At 44.8% G+C, this 19,243-nt stretch overlaps 1 protein-coding gene across 1 annotated transcript in view; it reads right to left on the bottom strand.

Annotated features, from left to right (window-relative positions):
- Nucleotides 1–19,243, bottom strand: part of PPARA (peroxisome proliferator activated receptor alpha) — a 175,359-nt gene that overhangs the window by 36,495 nt on the left and 119,621 nt on the right. The window contains exons 4-6 of the mRNA XM_033953295.1: nt 18,755–18,915; nt 6,042–6,180; nt 1,030–1,232 (exon numbers count right to left, since the gene is read on the bottom strand). Of these exons, the coding sequence (XP_033809186.1) occupies nt 1,030–1,232; nt 6,042–6,180; nt 18,755–18,915 (503 nt within the window). The remainder of the gene's footprint in view (nt 1–1,029; nt 1,233–6,041; nt 6,181–18,754; nt 18,916–19,243) is intronic.

The raw sequence follows: 19,243 nt of genomic DNA, 5'->3' as shown, positions 1-19,243 counted from the left end.
TGTATTTTTAACTCCATAAGATGCACTTTTTTTCACCCACAAGTTTGTGAAATATTGGTGTGTCTTATGCATCGAAGATAACTTTTTTAACCACTCTCACAGACCCCGTCGTACCTTTTTTAATGCCCCGCTCGTTGGGGATATGCGGGCTGACCGCCGCTGCTGCTCCCTGCTCACCTGCTGCCGCTGCTCCCTGCTCGCCGCCACTCCAGGAAGGTAAGGGAAGAGCCAGCGTGCAGCGATTGCATGTCGCCGGCCCACAAGCCTTCATCCGACGTCAGTTCTGATGTTGGAGAGAAGGTCCTAACGTCAGGAGAAGGCTTGAGGGCCAGCGGCATACAATCACTGCACCCTGGCCCTTCCTGGAGTTGCGGTGAGCGGTGGTGGACTGGGGGCAGAGGAGGAGGAATTCAGCGGTGGGTAGGCAGGCTTCGGCAGGCAGGGAGGAAGGCAGGCTTTGGCGCGGCAGGGAGGGAGGGAGGATGAAGGACAAAGGCTTGAAGGCAGTGAGGCGGAGGGGGCATGAACTTGAGACATGGGAGGGAAGGGGGCGAAGGACAAAGGCTGGCAGTGAGGGGGAAGGGGCACGAACTTGGGACATGAGAGGGAGAGAATAGAAAGGGACACTTGTTGGATATGATTGAAGAAAGGAAGGAAGGATACTCATGAAATCACCAGACAACAAAGGTAGGAAAAATTATTTTAATTTCAATTTAGTGATCAAAATGTGTCAGTTTTGAGAATTTATATCTGCTGTGTGTATTGTGTGTATATGAAAAATGAAAGGAACAGGTTGCCTGTCAGGGAAGGGGATTCAGGGTGCAGAGCCTGGCAGGGAGGGGTAACAGGGTGCAGAGCCTGGCAAGGAGTGTGAGGTTGGGTGCAGAGCCTGGTATATATTAGTCCTCAATTTGGTTCAGAATGTTTTTTCTTGTTTCCCTACTCTAAATCTAGGGTGTGTCTTATGACAAAAATTATGCTTTCACATCATCAGTATGCTACAGTCCATTCAGAAATACAGCTACTTACTGGATTGTTACTGGCTTTCCCAGCAAGAATGGCTCGAGCTTTAAACTTATTCATGTTAAAGCTTTTCTGATAGGCCTCATATATAAGCTTAGCAAGACATTTAAGATCTGCCATTTGTGAATCTTCTATATCTTCTTCACATGTTTGAACTTCTGCTTTTAATTTTGCCTTCTCAGATCGTGGCATTCGTCCAAAACGGATGGCTGAGGAAAGAAACAATAAAACAAACATGTAGAAACGCACCACCAATAATTATTCTATAAGCAGGATTCCCTTTTTTAAAGTGCACTTCATCAGTGCAAACCACCTTTTGTTGAGTTTGCATGCACACCAATGGCATAGCCAGACAGCCAATTTTGGGTGAGGCTGAGCCCAAAGAGGGCGGGCACAAAGTTTTCTCTACCCAACTCTACCCTCACCTCAAAATATAAATAATGTAGTAGCTAATCAGGATTTATTTATTTAGCCCATCCTCCCCATGAGCCAGAACAGGTTACAGTGATACATTCACAATATTTTGGAGGCACAGGATTAAGGGTACAATCACATTAAACTGGACAAATGGAGAAGGTATATTTTATTATATATTCACAATAAAGCTTTCCCTCCGGAGTTGCGGTTTCACTACTCAAGGGTTCGATTATTCACAATTTTTTTTGCAGGTTGCCCGAATCTCCTCAAACTACTTTTTATGGGCTGTTACACTTGTTTGCCGTTTAAGCTGCAATGTTATGTTACTGAGCTGACGCAGTTTGAATAGGATTATCAAAAAGAATCCTAAAAATCCTGGTTGCCTGAGTTGATCCTTTAGTTCTAAGCTGTTGACCTGGTGACCTAGCAGTGACGTGGGGCAGGATCGATCATCCTATGCTCCTGCCCCATGCAAAACCATCATCAAAATGGCTGCCGTGAGTTCCCATGGTGGTCTAGCGGTGACACAGGGTAGAAGCGATCTCACGGAAGCCATTTTGATGATGGCTCTGTACGAGGCAGGAGCATAGGAAGATCGCTCCTACCCCGCGTCATCTCTAGACCACCAGGTAAGGTCGGGGACGCAGGTTGGAGGCGGGGTGGGTCAGAGCTGGCCCAAAACATTATTCGCAATTTTTTCCTGTTCGTGGGCCGGCTTTGCCCCTAACCCCCACGAATACGGAGGGAGGAGTGTATATTGGAGACAGAGAAAGCAGAGTTACTTACTGTAACAGATGTTATCTAGGGACATCAGGCAGATATTCTCATATGGGTGATGTCATCCACAGAGCCCTGGTACAGACAGCTGCAAAAGTGCATTGGCACTTTTTTTTTTTAAAAGTTCAATCAGTTTTATTAGCATTTTGTCATATAAATACAAACATAGACCTCATATTCGTAATAAGTCTTTACAGAGTGTAAGCACAGGCGGTCCATGACATATCAGGAAAAACAGAACAAAGAAATAAGAACATAACCCAACTAACAAGCTCATCAGTCGTGTGTACAGATCTTAGATAAACACACAGGTATGAGAGGATATAATAACATTAAAGTGTGTCCCGGAAAGTTACAAGGTGGCTCATACAGTCATATACTTCAAAAAGATGATACAATAAAACACATCTTGTGTTCGTGGTTCAACTCGAGGACAAGCGTGTGTCTGGATGGTCTCAAGGTCGTAGACCTGCCCCGACAGGATGGGGAAGACCATGGCCGTTTAGAAAAAGTGAGCCTCGCCGCAGTAGCAGGGGAAAAACTGGTCCCCGGCCTGGACCCCAGAAAAGTCACCGGCGACTCAGGGGAGGAAGACTCGCTCGAGGGAACCCGACGAGTCTTACGGGTGAGGCCTCGAGAGACGAGGGGACTGCGACTGGGTCGAGACCTAGCTCAAAGGCGTCGAAGTTGGGACTAGTTGGCTTACCACCGAGGAAAACTATGTGGTAATAACTGCCTTAAGCATGTCCTCGAACATAGGCACCGAGACCAAAGGTAGGTGGGTTGGAGGTGCAGCAGTGCACTCCTTTGGGGGCGACCTCGAGGAAGAGTATTCCCTACATGAGGAGGCACGCTTAGACTGATGTCTTGAAGACGCCGACAAGGTGGCGCTGACATGAGACTCCGAGGTAGGCTTCTTCGCTGGCATACCTGAGGAGGGAAGAGGAGACTTACCCGAGGCCGGAGTAGCAGGAGAGGCCAAGGCCAACGGGGACTTCAAGGCCGAGGCGCCCAATGAGGGCATCGAGGCCGAGCTCGAGGCCAGTCCCGCAGGATCCATGGGGCCAAAGAGTTGGAGAATCTTGGCCACCCATCGACAAAGAGCCCACGGTTGTAAAGTCGCACAACGGGGACACGACTCAGTGCGATGCTCTGCACCTAGGCACTCCACACACCAACGATGAGGATCGGTGATGGAGATAACCCGGTTGCACTTAGTACAGTTTTTTAATCTGTAACGAGGCTGGGACATAACAAAAAGGAGGGCTGTGGCCCCACGAGGCCAGGCGGCTAGAAGGAAGACCGGAAACCCGGTCAAAAAAAATACGAACTGAAAAAAATGAAAATAAAGAAAATTAAAGACGCGAGCACAGCAACTCAACAGAAACTAACCAAATAAGCCACGGTGCAAGAGGGACAACGAGATCGCGCGAAGCAAGGGAGCAGTGCTTCTGGCTCCGTGGAAAACAGAGAACTGAGGACACGCTGAGGAGACGCATGCCCTAGGCAGGGCGGGAGGGGCACGTGCGCATGCGCAGGCCAATCGCAAGCCTGAAGGTTTTCGAGCAAGTCTGCTTGCGAAAACGTCCGCTATGGGGCTCTGTCGGTCACATCACCCACATGTAGAGAATATGCTGCCTGCTTGTCCTGGGATAAACCACTTTATTTGGATACTAGTGTTTCAGCCCGTTACATTAACAGGTGCTAGAATAGATTAGTCTGATCCAGTATGGCTATTCTTCTTGTCTTACCCACATATTCAGGCGCCCATTTCCCCTTTTACCTTCCCTATTTCCACCTTTTTCTACCAACTTAAAAATCTGCCCCCTTTCTCTGTCCTTCACCTCCATAGAACTCTTTCTCCACCCCTCAGCATGCTTACCTTGGCTTTAGGTGGCATTAGGCGACATCTGATAGGTGCCCATCTTTTGTAGAACCATGCCTAAGAAGATATGCACCTATTGCCCAATCAAGTTCTATTTTTTTCAATTATTAACTTGTTAAAGCTCTTAATTGAAGACAATTTATTAATTAACCCCCCCCCCTTATTTTACTAAGCCACGGTAGACATTTCTTCCGCAGCTCAGAGCGCTAAATGCTCCAACACGCATAGAATTCCTATGAGTGTCAGATCAGCATTGGAGCATTTAGCACTCCAGGTCGCAGCAGAAACCTCTATCTTGGCTTAGTGGGGGAGGTGTTATTAGAAAATTGGCTTCAATTATGAGCTTTAAGTTAAGCACCTCACAGAATTTGGCTCTAAATGATCATGATAATTTCTATAGGATAATTTTCATGATATATTTTCTTAAATCATAGGATAGCATCTTGTAGTTATTTATATTTTGTACAGAATTATATATAACCCCCTCTCCCCCCAATAAAGATCTTTCTTTTTACTTGTCCAATCAGACCTTAGACTTAGTGGGGATAGGCGGACCCGCTATGCCTAAGGCCTGATTGGTCCAGGCTTCTAGAGCCTGGGCCAATCAGGCCTTAGGCTTCGGCGGGATGGGCCAGGAAGGGGCGGGCCTGCTTCATTTCGACGAGGCTTGCCTGCCGGCTCAAGACGTGCAAGACCCATCTAAGAACAGGTTTGGTGGAGTGGAGGTTTGGGGGTTGTTAGCGCCGGTGGGGGGGGGGGGTGCGTCGGTAGTGTGTGTGTGTGGGGGGGGTGCGTCTTCGGGCAGAGGGTTTGGGCACCCTCCTGGTCAGGGGGCCGCGGCCCGCTATACTTATAGCGGCAGAGAGATCCCTTGCCGCGATAAGTGTAGCGGGCCGTGTCTAATCTAACCCGTTTCTCTCACCTGCATCTGTAACATGGACGCCGGTTACAGAATCGGGGTTTAGTTTAGGCCGATTCTGAATAGGACGCCTCTCCCGGGTGTCCTATTCAGAATCAGGGCCTAGGTGTCTTGCCTTCAATATAGGCGGCCTGCCTGGGGAGCATTTTTTTAAAAAAACGTGCATCCCGATTGGCTGATTAGACAGCTGTAGGACGCCTACAGCTGCCTAAAATCGGGACTTTTAGAGAATCAGGCCCTATGTGTCTGTATATGGCCTTTTGGTTGAAGATGGGCTGGGGAGGGCTTCAATGGCTGGGAGGGTGTAGATGGGCTGGAGTGAGCTTTGACGGAGACTTCAGCAGCTGGAACACAAGCACAGTACCAGGTAGAGCTTTGGATTCTTGCCCAGAAATAGCTAAGAAGAAAATTTTTTTTTAAATTGAATCAGGTTGGGTAGACTGGATGGACCATTCGGGTCTTTATCTGCCGTCATCTACTATGTTATGTTACTATGTTCTTAACTGGCATGGCTTTCAAGAGAAGCAGTGGTCCACAATAAATCTGTAGCACCAGAAGAGGATCGAAAAAAAAGAATAGGGTATTTCCACTCAAAGCAGATCTTAATTGACTTTCAACTTTCAAAAAGGTATTGGGGGGGGGGGGGGGGTTATGATAGCTTTGTGAGTCTTCCCTCGATGACAATTTTTGTTGAACAAAAAGTTTTAATCTATATCACTTTTTTGTTTGTGATCTTTGATCTTTTGATGATCTCATGTGCTAAATACAGATTGAAAAATAAAACTATATTCTTAAGAGAAAAAGAATAAACCACTTTATACTGGCTTCTTGTACATCCTACAGCTGATAAATTGAAGAAGTAGATGGATGCTCTCTCCTTCCATTGTGTTATAGTGACATAAAGTACAAGACAGCAAATGTCACTTGCTGCAGGATTACATTTCATTTTGGAGAGAGAAATTATTCTAGGAAACCTGGAAAGGAACAAAGTAAAAATAGGTCACAGCCATTCCCACCTACCATTGTGTGACATTCCAACAGACAGGCACTTCTGGAAACGGCAATATTGGCACTTGTTCCGATTCTTTTTCTGAATTTTACATTTACGCTCACATGTATCGTACACCAGCTTCAATCGAATTGTTCTTCTGAAAAATCCCTGTAGAAGAAGTTTAGCACACAATGAAAGCAATTGTATATCGGGTCCCCTAGGTTGAGAGGGCAATACGGAGCCTATTTCTAGCCTATCTTTATAAAATACTATCATACGTGGCAGAAATCACAGCTAAATCAAAGCTGCTCATATTTGTGCCTGTTCACATATCTGCTCCACCCAAATTCAGCTGCTCCCTCTTATGTATCAAAGAAGCAAGCAAAATGTGGATGGTTAAAATCTTCCAGGTAGTGGAATGCATCTCACCTTGCTTGAGCCAATGCTGGATTCACACAGTCCATAAACTAAGCACTCACCAACAACTGCACATAACGGGCTAAATTTAGTAAATGGTGACCAAATTTGGGTGCCAAAAAATTAGCATTAAGTGCAATTCTATATATGATGCTCCAAGTTGAGCACCACTAGTGCCAGGATCTGTGCTCAATTTTGGTGCGAGGATTTACACCAAGTGAAACCTGGTATAAATCCTCACACCCAAATTAGGCACTGATCTGCCATTTTCTGTAACAGTGCACGCAAATTCTAGACATGCCCCTTACTTGTCCATGCCCCCTTTTGAATATGTGCTTAAAAATGTAGGTGTGAATCTTTAAAGAATACTGACTAGAAAGATGCAAGCGTAAATGCAAATTGTTGCCAATTAATACCAATAATTGATTGGTATTAATTGGCTCATCATGCAATTAAACTGTTCATGCAAACTGGGCAATGCGCCCAAATTTGTGCATGCAATTTAGAGTGCTAATTATAGACTTTGGGGAAAAGCTTGCACAGAAGTGGGAAACAAAGACTGGAAGTGAACAAGATACTTGAAAAAAAATACTCAAATGAACAACTCTCCAACATCGACGAATGGGAGAAACCTAACAAGTCAAGCAGCATTAAATGGTAGCAGTTTGTGGGGGCAGCTAGTCATAAGCTGGTTGCAACTTTTATTCATAAAACTTCTGAAAACTAAATGGGATCCTGCTTTACACAATACCTTTCCAGAAATAAATTGCATGGTATCTTAGAGTGTTGCACTTAAATTCACAAGTGGAAAGACATTTGCAAAAGAGCATTCAAGTCAGAATTAAGACGCCCTACTCTTAACATCCAAAAATACATCCATCTCACAGCCATTTTCAAACTGGAAACATGTTGGGATTTCTTGTTTCTAAATATGTGAGGACATTATTGCACTGAAAACATCCAAAATCAAAGAAAGATTAGGTTCTTACCTTGATAATCTTTTCTCTTATAGATGTATCTAGTGGTTCTGAGCGCTAGGGTTTTGCATCTGAACATGCAAGTTGCTTGCAGAATGCTGTCAATCATCTTTTAAACTCTGCCAAAAAGACGACAGTGTGGAAGATGAAGATACGGCGGTGATGATCCTTGTGGGGACGAACAACGTGAGTAGCAGAACTACAACAGAGAAGTACTAAAAGACCAGTTCCGGACGCTAGGAAAGAAGCTGAAGACAAGAACGCAGATGATAGCATTCTCGGAGATCCTGCCAGTACCCAGGGCCCAGTGGTGTACCAAGGAGGGGGCGGGGGGGAGGTCCACCCCGGGTGCAGCCTTAGGGGGGCTGCACAGCTGGACAGGTCCGGAAAATTCCTGGGCTGTGACGGCACTGAGCAGCATCGGCGCCCCCCCCTCGGCAATGGCACTCAGCGGCATTGGCGCCCCCTCTGCCCCGCGACAGCACTCAAGTTCAGCCTCCTTCTCTCGGCATCAGCAGAACTTCAGATCGGCAACAGGTGCTCAGTCAAAAGCTTCCCCTGACTCAGCTTCCTGTTTCCGCCCAGGCAGTTCAGTCAGGGGAAGCTTTTGACTGAGCACCTGTTGCCGATCTAAAGTTCTGCTGATGCCGGGAGAAGGAGGCCAAACTTGAGTGCTGTTGCGGGGCAGGGGGGGCGCCGATGCCGCTCAGTGCCGTCCCGGGGGGGGAGGCCTTGCCAATCTTGTTGCCAAAATCGGAAAGGTGAGGGAGAAAGATGGGCCTGTGGTGGATGGAGAGATTGAGAGAAGGGGACAGATGATGGAAGTGGAGAGAAGGGGGAGAGAGAAGAGGGCAGATGATGGAAGTGGGAGAAAGAGAGAGAAGGGGCAGATGATGGAAGTGGAGAGAAGGGGGAGAGAGAAGAGGGTAGATGATGGAAGTGGGAGAAAGAGAGAGAAGGGGCAGATGATGGAAGTGGGGAGAAGGGGCAGATGATGGAAGTGGGGGAGAGAAGAGGGCAGATGATGAAAGGAGGGGGAAGAGAGAGAAGGGGCAGATGATGGAAGTGGAGAGAAGGGGCAGATGATGGAAGTGGAGAGAAGGGGCAGATGATGGAAGTGGAGAGAAGGGGGAGAGAGAAGAGGGCAGATGATGGAAGTGGGGGGGGAAAGAGAGAGAAGGGGCAGATGATGGAAGTGGAGTGAAGGGGGAGAGAGAAGAGGGAAGATTATGAAAGTGGGGAGAAGGGGCAGATGATGGAAGTGGGGAGAGAGAAGAAGGCAGATGATGGAAGTGGAGGAAAGAGAGAAGGGGCAGATGATGGAAGTGGAGAGAAGGGAGAGAGAGAAGAGGGCAGAGGATGGAAGGAGGGGATAAATAAAAGGAGGGCACATGATGGGGGAAAAGGATTGAGTTAGGGAAATACTGGAGGGGGTGAGGGAAAGAGGTGGTGAGCTGTAGGTAGACAGTAAAAAAGGAAATTGATGAGAAGGTAGTAAGAACGTAATCTAGATGGATGCAGAAAATAAACTGAAAAGGAAAATGAGGGAAGAAAGGGATTGCAGAAAAGAGGTGTGGGAGAGGGAAGGAGAGGAGAGAGATGCCAGACCAATGGGGGTGAAAGGAGAGATGGAAGGGGAGTCATACAGTTTCTGGAAGAGGCATAAAAGGAGAGAAGATGCCATATAGGGGCAGAGAGATGACAGACTGTGGATGGAAGGAAGAGAGTAACAAGAAGATGAGGAAAGCAGAAACCAGAGAAGACAAAGGTAGAACAAAAATTTTCTATTTATTTGTTGCTTCAGGAGACATGTGTCACTGTTTCTGTGGTGTTGCATTGTATGCAGAGTCCAGCTTCTTGCTGGTTCAATTTAACCTTTGTCTATGTATTTCTATTTTATCCCCCCTTTTACAAAACTGTGGAGCGTTTTTTAGTGTCAGCCGTGGTGGTAGCAGCTCTGATGCTCAGAGTTCCTGGATACTGTAGGTAATTGTTTCCTGGAACAACTTGTCAAGGAAAATACAAGAGGTAATGCAATTCTGGACTTAATTCTGAACGGACTGCGAGGATCAGCACAAGGTGTAGAAGTAGAAGGGACGGTGGGAAGCAGCGATCACAATATGATCTGCTTCGACCTGGACACAGAGAAGAAACATTGGTCCAGAACAACGGCCATGGCGTTGAACTTCCGAAAGGTAAATTACAAAGGAATTAATCTCATGGTGGGGAAGAAGATTAAGAAGACGATAAGCACTATAAAAACTCTAGAGCAAGCTTGGTCCCTTTTTAAAGACAGTCACCGAGGCGTGAAAATCTACATATATCACGTATCAACAAAGGATCCAAGAGGAAAAAAAACAAAGAACCGGCATGGCTCACTGTAGAGGTGAAGGAAGCGATCAGAGACAAGAAAAATTTGTTTAAGGAATGGAAAAGGTCAAAAACAGACGAAAACTGGAATAAGCACAAATAACATCAACGCAGGTGCCACAAGGCGGTGAAAGGGGCCAAAAGAGACTACAAGGAAAAAATAGCCAAGGAGGCGAAAAATCTTCAAGCTGTGCTTTCGATATATTAAGGAAACGGTAGGACCGTTGGATGACCGTGGAATAAAGGGAGTGCTAAAGGAAGATAAAGAAATTGCTGAAAAACTGAACACATTTTTTGTGTCTGTATTTACCGAAGAGGATATACAAAGCATACCGGAACCCATCAGGCTATATGCTAGAAATGAAGAAGGGAAGCTGACAGGGTTGACGGTCAGTCTAGATGAGGTATAAAGGCAGATTGATAGGCTAAAGTGTGATAAATCCCCAGGACCGGATGGCATCCATCCGAGGGTCATCAAGGAACTGAAAGGGTCTATAGCTGAATTGCTTCAACTAATAGCCAATCTGTCGATCAAATCGGGAAAGATTCTGGAAGACTGGAAGGTGGCGAATGTTACGACGGTCTTCAAGAAAGGTTCGAGGGAGGATCCAGGTAACTATAGACAGGTAAGTTTGACCTCGTTACCGGGAAAGATGGTAAACGCACTGATAAAGGACTGCATCATTGATCACCTTGATGGACACGGGCTGATGAGGACCAGTCAGCACGGTTTCAACAAAGGCAGATCGTGTTTGACAAATTCGCTGCACTATTTTGAGGGAGTAAATAAGCAGATAGACAAGGGCGACCCGGTCGACATTGTATATCTGGATTTTCAGAAGGCGTTTGACAAGGTTCCACATGAATGACTACTTTGGAAAATTGCGAGCCATGGAATCGAGGGTGAAATACTCACGTAGATTAAAAACTGGCTGGAGCATAAGAAACAGAGAGTGGGGGAAAAATGGACAATATTCGGACTGGAAGAGCGTCACCAGTGGGGTGCCACAGGGCACAGGGCTCGGTGCTTGGACCCGTGCTCTTCAACATCTTTATAAATGACCTGGACATTGATACGACGAGTGAGGTTATTAAATTTGCAAATCATACAAAGTTATTCAGAGTAGTGAGAATGCGAGGGGATTGCGAAGATCTGCAACGTGACATAACCAAGCTCAACAAATGGGCATCGACATGGCAAATGAGGTTCAACATGGATAAGTGCAAAGTGATGCATGTCAATAACAAAAATCTCATGCACGAATACAGGATGTCCGGGGTGGTACTTGGAGAGACCTCCCAGGAAAGAGACTTGGGAGTTCTGAACGACAAGTCAATGAAGCCGTCCGCACAATACGTGGTGGCAGTGAAAAGGGAGAACAGAATGCTAGAAATGATAAAGAAGGGGATCACAAACCGATCAGAGAAGGTTATCATGCCACTGTACCGGGCCATGGTGCGCCCTCACCTGGAGTACTGCGTTCAAGTACTGGTCGCCGTACTTGAAGAAGGACAAGGTACTACTCGAAAGCGTCCAGAGAAGAGCAACTAAAATGGTTAAGGGGCTGGAGGAAATGCCGTACAATGAGAGATTGGAGAAACTGGGCCTCTTCTCCCTTGAAAAGAGGAAACAGAGGGGACATGATCGAAACGTTCAAGATACTGAGGGGAATAGACTTAGTAGATAAAAACAGATTGTTCATCTTCTCCAAGGTAGGAAGTACGATAAGGCACTCTCTAAAGCTGAAAGGGGATAGATTCCGTACAAACGTAAAGAAGTTCTTCACCCAGAGAGTGGTAGACACCTGGAACGCTCTTCCGGAGTCTGTTATAGGGAAAAACACCCTCCAGGGATTCAAGACAAAGTTGGACAAGTTCCTGCTAAATTGGAACGTATGCAGGTGAGGCTGGACTCATTTAAGAGCACTAGTCTTTGACCTGAGGGCCGCTGCGTGAGTGGACTGCTGGGCAGGATGGACCACTGGTCTGACCCAGCAGCGGCAATTCTTATGTTAACCTGTAACCTATTCTGAGCTTTTTGGGGACAATGGGATAGAAAACAAATTAAATAAACAAATTATTTATTTATTTATTTATTTTAATGGGCACACATGTTGTGAGAGTGTAAAACATACACAATGAGCCCATAAAAAAATTAATAAAATCGTACATGGACCCCTCCCCCCAATGATAGCCCCATATTCCCTCAAACTTAAAAAAAATTGGCAGGGGGGGGTCACGTGATGCCATGCTCCGAGGAGGTCGCGGTTAGCTTCCTCTCCGGCCACCAGCCTACTTAATCCTATCCTCTTCTCTAAGGTATAGAGGGCAGAGATTGGGCCCTATGCAATTTCGGATCATGCCTGAGTGTGGATAGACTGGAACCTGGACGTGATGCCTCGCCCCCCCCGGGGTCCTGTGCCTACCCTTTATGGCTCCAGGAGATCGCAGGCGGGTCTTGAACTTTGCCTATAAAGAGGCGGTGTTGCGAGCGCTTTGGGGAGGCCGCCAGCTGACTTTACCAGTCCTATCAGGTGCTCTGCCTCACCAATGATCTATATAAGGGCATCAACACCTCCATTTTTCTGCTGGCTATTCCTCTTTCTACAACAAACAGGAGACACCGCTTCCACACAAGTTAAGAGCAAGAAACAAATAATGAAGGTGACCAATTGGTGCTCAACATGATCGTGTTTCGGCCCTAAAAGGGGCCTGCTTCAGCAGTCTGAGATAAAACAACATATAATGAAATCATGTCGGCATCCTCCATAATATGTAAATAGAAATCCACAACAAAATATCACATAAATAACTTTTGTGTAAATAATTATAGACATATAAAAAAACATTTAAAGACTACAATTTTAATACACATTATATGAAACAAAAAAGTTTTTTAATTATACTTCAAAAAAGACATTGATATGCAATAAAAATACATATATAGATAAAAACATTTAAAAAACAATAAAACATTTTAAAACATCAATAAGCATAGAATTCACTATTTAATGTTTGATGAATTGAATGAAATTAAAAATAAACCAAATTATTCAAAAAAAAGAAAAATGTACTATTTGTTAATATGAAATAAATTCAAAGTCCCTAAGTAGGGCTGTGGAGTCGGTAGATAAATCCTTTGACTCCTCAGTTTCTTGGGTATTTTGGTTTGGTAGGGACTTTCTTTTTTTCTTTAGCATGGTTTGAGCCTGCACCTAACTTTTGCCTTCTGTTTCTTTTGGTGGGGTTGCTTGTTTTTGCTGTGGCGGTGGCTGATTCAGGGAGACAAGCTTTTTTCCTGAGCGCTTGTCCTGTTGCTGGATGCTGTAGGCTGGGACGGCATCATGGCAAGCATTCCTATTTTTTATTCCATTTTCTTAGTTTTTTGATCTATTTTTATGATGGTTGAATAGTGCGACTAGTTACCTTGAATGTTGGAGGTATTAACTCCCCTATTAAAAGAACAAAAATTTTACAAAACCTGCAGAGACTTAAAATGGATATTGCATTGTTGCAAGACACACACCTTACTGACTTAGAGCATGCTAAATTATGGAGGGGCTGAATGCTGTATAATCACAGCTGCGGTTGGGAAGAAGTGGGGAGTGGCTATCCTTTTTCGTAAATTGGTAGCCTCACAGATTACACCAGTGGCTGTTGATGCAGGTGGCCGTTATTCCTTTTGTATGGCAGAGATCGTGGGAGTCAAGTTGTTGGTTGACTGTGTTTATGTTCCAAATACCTATGATAAATCTTTCTATGCTTGTTTGAAGACTTTCTTATTGTAGCATGCTCATCTGATGATTTTGGGCGGGGATTTCAATGTTGTCTGGGACTCTTCCTTGGACAAATCTCATCCTGCTTCTGGTGATAGAATGACTGAGGCTAAGGGTTTCCCCCAGTTATGTCAGCTTTTGGATCTTTTGGATGTTTGGCGACTCCTTCACCCTGGGGAGCGGGATTATACCCGTCTCGTACTCACTCCACTCAATCTCGTATTGATTATGTGTTGCTCTCTCGGTCTCTCTTCTCTAAGGTACAGAGGGCAGAAATTGGGCCCTATGCAATTTCAGATCATGCCTGGGTGTGGATAGACTGGAACCTGGACGTGGTCCTAGGCCTACCCTTTATGGCTCCAGGAGGATCCTAATTTTTTGTCCTATCTAATGAAGGCGTAGAAAGATTATCAATTCCATAATAGCCAGCATGTAGAGGATCCCGTTTTATACTGGGAAACGGCAAAGGTGGTTCTTAGAGGAGCTATTATTAGCTATGTTAGTAGGGTTCGGAAGGCACATGATCGGGAGTTGATTCGTTTGTCTGGCCAACTGACAAAAGCTCGCTGTGTTTTTGGTGTCCAACCCACCTTGATTAACAAACGGAATTTACTGTCTTTGCAAACGGTGTTCAATGAGATTTTGCAACAAAGGGCTTCTCGATCTATTGCCTATTACAAATACCGCTTATATGTTCATGGCAATAAGGGTGGGACATTTTTGGCCCATCTGGTTTCACAGAGGGAGAGTCATAAGAAGATCTTGCAACTTCGGACTGGAGGCTTAGATCAGGTTATGGGTGACACTGCCATCTGTGAGGTCTTTTACTGTTTCTATGCCAACCTTTATGCTCCACCCCCGGATCTGGGGCTCCCTGGGGAACTTTATTTAGATGGCATTGATCTTCCGTGTCTTACTGAGGGACAGCTGGAAAGACTGAATGCGCCTATTGGGGTTGGGGAGGTGGAGCTCGCTATCACTCAAAGTTCTACTCTGAAGGCCCCTGGCATTGATGGTTATAGGGCTGAGTTTTATAAACCTATGAAACCTGAAATAGTGTCGCCACTGGTTAATATGTTTAATGTGATGGTCAATGCCTAAGTGATGCATAAACACCTTAATGTGGCTCAAATATAGTTCTCCTGAAGCCTGGGAGAGACCCCTACTCTCCCAGAATCTTATCCTATCTCACTGCTCAATTTTGATGTCAAGCTTTTGACTAAGATTTTGGCCAATCAGTTGGCCCGGCTCTTGCTGCTTCTTCTTCATGAGTCTCAGGTGGGTTTTGTTTAGTGTCGTTCGGTGGCCAAAAATTTGCGAAAGATCTTGACCTCTTTAGAATATAGCACTCAAATTGCATCGCCTTCTTTACTTATTAACTTTGATGCCGATAAAGTGTTTGACCATGTTAGGTGGGATTTTTTGTTTGCTACTTTGACCAAGTATGGTTTTCATAGCCGCTTTGTCTTGGCTATCCGTGTGCTATATGCTACTCCCCAGGCCACTTTGTGGGTTAACGGCTGTAGGTCATCGTTATTTGAGATTCATAGAGGAACCCATCAGGGCTGTCCTCTGTCACCTTTATTGTTCATATTGGCCCTCGACCTGCTTCTTCGTGATATTTATTCGAACCCGGATATTAAGGGGGGTCAACCTGGGGACTCAGAGTTTCAAACTAGCAGCTTTTGCGGACAATCTTTTGGCTCTTCTGACGGACCCTATCCATTCTTTGCAGGCTCTTTTGGAAACTATTAGAGAATATGGTGATTACGCCGGCTTTTATTTGAATTCGCTTAAATCTGAGGCTCTGCCATCCTCTTTGGCTTTGAAGGCTCAGTGGGGTGCTTCCTTTCCCTTGCGGTGGGCTACGAGCTCTTTTAAATATTTGGGGGTGTATCTCTTGATCTCTACGACACAACTCTATTCACTTAATGTTTCTAAGCTTTTGGCGAATATCAAGATTCAGTTTGAGGCCTGGAGTGATCTCCCTTTAACTTTGATGGGCCGTATAGCCTTGATTCGCATGGTGATTTTCCCCCATTGTCTGTATGTGCTGCAAATTTTGCCGCTTCGCTTATTGAAGAAGGATCTTTCCTGTTTGAACTGGTTATTGTCTCGCTTCTGTTGGCAGTCTCGTAAGCCGAAAGTGTGCTTTTATTATTTAGTGGGTGGATGGATGCAGGGGGCATTTGGACTTCCTGATTTCGGTCTCTATAACGATGCTTGTTTGCTTCGACACCTGAAAGACTGGTTGCAGGGTACACAATATACACCCTTGGATTTTGAACAGGCTTTTTATGCACCTCTTTCTTTATCTAGTCTGTTACATTTTCCTTTATGCTGGGCCGGGATAATCCTACTTTTCATAGTTGGGCTGACTGAGGAATTACTCTTGTGGAACACTTGTAGACCGAGGAGGGGAGTTTGAAACCCCTTGCTGCTTTTGGTGATCGCTTTGGTAGGTGCTGGGGTGATATTTTTCCCTACAGTCAAGTTAAGCATTATGTTCTCTCTCTTCCTCAGGAGTGGATCGCACAGACGATGGGGGTACACCTTCGAGGTTTCTTTGAGGGGGTGTCAATCTGTTCTACCTTGGTGTCAGTGTTGTATACAGCCCTTTCTGAATTTGCATGCCCTAAAGATATCTCGTGGATACAGGGGAGCTGGGGTCATGAACTTCATAAAGACCTTAGCCATTGGAACATTCTGCGTGCCCTCCGGGGGTTCCCTCGTTTAATAACATGTGTGATGCTTAGAGAATGTTATGCTAGAGTGATTTATAGAGCCTATTATACTCAGGTCCAATTACATAAAGTGGGAGGCATTGATTCACCCCTCAATCTGAAATGTGGCCGGGATCCCAATACTTTTGCTCATTCCTTTTGGGACTGTTGGACAATACAAGTTTTTTGGAAGCCCATAGTCCATTATTTCCAGAACTTATTTTGGAGTCCAGTTTCGGGTATTGTGGAGCAATTGGTTTTGGATCTCCCTGGGGCTTTCCGCTGCCTCCTCAAGGGGGGTCCCCAATGATGTCATAAGGTGTGTCTTCTTGCTCGCAAGTGCATTTTGCAATCCTGGACTGTTTCTTAGCCTCCTTCATATTGGACTTGGAGATCTTTAGCACATAATTTGGCCACCTGGGAGGCCCAGGAGGCGGGTTGTCGACAGCGGCGCAGTTACCTGCTGATTTGGGGAGCCTATCTGGATTCCTTATCTCCTAGAGGCTGTAGCCTCCTTTTGAATCCTCTTGCCTAGCTTTGCTGGTGTTCCACGCGCTCACTCCCAGGGTCAGTCACTGCCAATCCTTTTCTTTCTTGTACTTTCCCTTTTTTTTTTTGGTTGGGGGGATCCTTTCGGAAGTAGCCCATGGGCCATCAGAGTACGGGCCTTTGGAATCCATGAGACTTCTTGGTCGTCTTCTGTATATTCTCTGGAGGGGGATCGGGTGGGGGGGGGGTTGAACTGAGGAATCTTGGTGGATGGGTTGGGGGGACGGGGGATGGGTTTTCTATTCTGGTTGTTGCTGAAAAATTGTGAATTGTTGGATGTTGATTCCCTTGATCTTGTTGTATTCTTTTGTTTTTGTATTTTTCGCATTCGCAATAAAAAAGATTTGAACATAAAAAATTGGCAGGAGGGAAGCCCATTCCCTCCTGCCTCAGTCACCCAGAACTCCCCACACCTTTGACCCCCTTACCTTTAAGCTAAAGATCGGAAGGATTGATGCCCACTTCCTTCTGCCACTGCCCCCCATACCCTCCGACTTTAAATTAGGGCAGGAGGGATGCCTATTCCCTCCTGTCTCAGCCACCTGGACTTCCCCACACCTCCGACCCCCCCACCTTTAAATTAAAGATTGGCAGAAGGGATGCCCACTCCCTCCTGCCACTGGGTTCCCCCCTCCCCCGCATACTCCCTAACTATAAAGATTGGCAGAAGGGATGCCCATTCCCTCCTGATGCTGGGAGGGAACCTATGAACTCCCGACCCCCCCATACTTCTAAATTGAAGATCGGCAGGAGGGATGCCCAATCCCTTCTGCCGGCAGATCCGCCTCTTCAAAATGGTGAGATGCACTGGGAGGGGCATAAGGTTCTGATTGGCCCAGATACCCATTATAAAAAGAAAACGCTGGCTTTTTTAACACTACTGGCATCTTCAGACCTGTCGGAGATTTTAGAGCGTTAAAAGCCAGCGCATCATTTTAATAATGATAATCTCGTTTTAATCCATTTATATATAATAATAATAATAATAAAAATAATTTTATTCTTATATACCGTCATACCGAAAAAGTTCTAGGCGGTTCACAACAAGGTGAGCTAATACATGGGATACAGATAAAATACAAATTAGAATAATGGACTTAAAAACAGATAAAGACAGAAAGCATTTACAATATAATGCAGAAAATACCGGCATGGCAGGGAAAGAAGTAATACATAGAACAGATAAAATATATAATGCTTATGTATCTTATTGTAAATCGCTTAGAAAATTATGAATAGGCGATTAATCAAATTAATAAAATAAACATAAACATCAAGTTGAATATAAGTAACTTGATTGAAAAAATGAAGCAGAATGCATTAAGATACCAGCCTATCAAAGAGTTGAGTCTTTAACAATTTTCTAAAATCAAGATAGGAAGAGACCTCTAACATAATATGATTATTGGAGGCTGCTAGAAACCACGGAAAAGACCGCGATTAGCCATTTTGGGCATTGGTAAATGAAATACTTCAATGCTAAACAGGTTAAAACTGGTTTAGCATCGATCATTAAAGGCATGTTGAGTTTTGAGCATATGGGCCTGTGTCCAGTGTTTAGAAAAAAAAGCTCACTGCAGAGCTTAAATATGGACCCACAGATTTCCATATATTCTTTTTCACATATTCTTTTCCACAGAAATCTTACCTGCATAAAGAGCTTTACATTCATTGTTATTTTCAAAGGGGAAATATGAGGGTGTTTTTCCTTTCAAAGTTACCTCCAAGGTCCTTGAGTACAGATACACAGACTTCACCCACAGATGGACAGTTTGAAAATAACTCCCAATCCACTATTTTGAAAATTACAATGAAACCTTGTTATTCTGGCCTGTAATTTTTCTCTCACAATTAGACAAATCCTCAGTTTGGAAAAAAAGATATAATCTGTTAGGCACAGAAGAGAATTTAGGAAAATATTACACAATACCTTACACCCTTCACAAGCATGGACCCCATAATGGTAGCCAGAGGCTTTATCTCCACACACTCTGCATTCAAGGTTTAAGGTCCCATTGAGAGATTCATCTATGCTGCCTGGAACTGCAGGGCAATTACCAGATGAAGGGCTTGATGCAGGTGAAAGTGTATCTAAAAATGAAAATAAGCCAGATAATGTCAATTATCTTGCGTAGAGGTGAGCTAACTTGTGGATACACAAACAACAGCAAAGGCATATTGGTAATGCTTGCCACTATCAACTGCAAATGCCACATGAATTCAATACCTTATGCACAATAAAGCATGGTGGGGAATTTCAGAGAAAGTTCAGGGCAATAATGAAGGATTTATTGGGATGTTAAGAGATTCAGTGAAAAAGAAAAAAAAGAGTATCCTAAAACTGTAAAATTTCAACTGGCTAGCAGTAGCAAGAGAGGAGTTGTCATATTTTCAAGTGAAAGAGAGGGAAGAGGGGCTT

Source organism: Geotrypetes seraphini, chromosome 7, assembly GCF_902459505.1.
Source record: "Geotrypetes seraphini chromosome 7, aGeoSer1.1, whole genome shotgun sequence".
In the NCBI taxonomy this organism is placed as follows: domain Eukaryota; kingdom Metazoa; phylum Chordata; class Amphibia; order Gymnophiona; family Dermophiidae; genus Geotrypetes; species Geotrypetes seraphini.
Note: the sequence above shows the minus strand (reverse complement) of the source record. Positions and strands in the feature narration are given on the sequence as shown.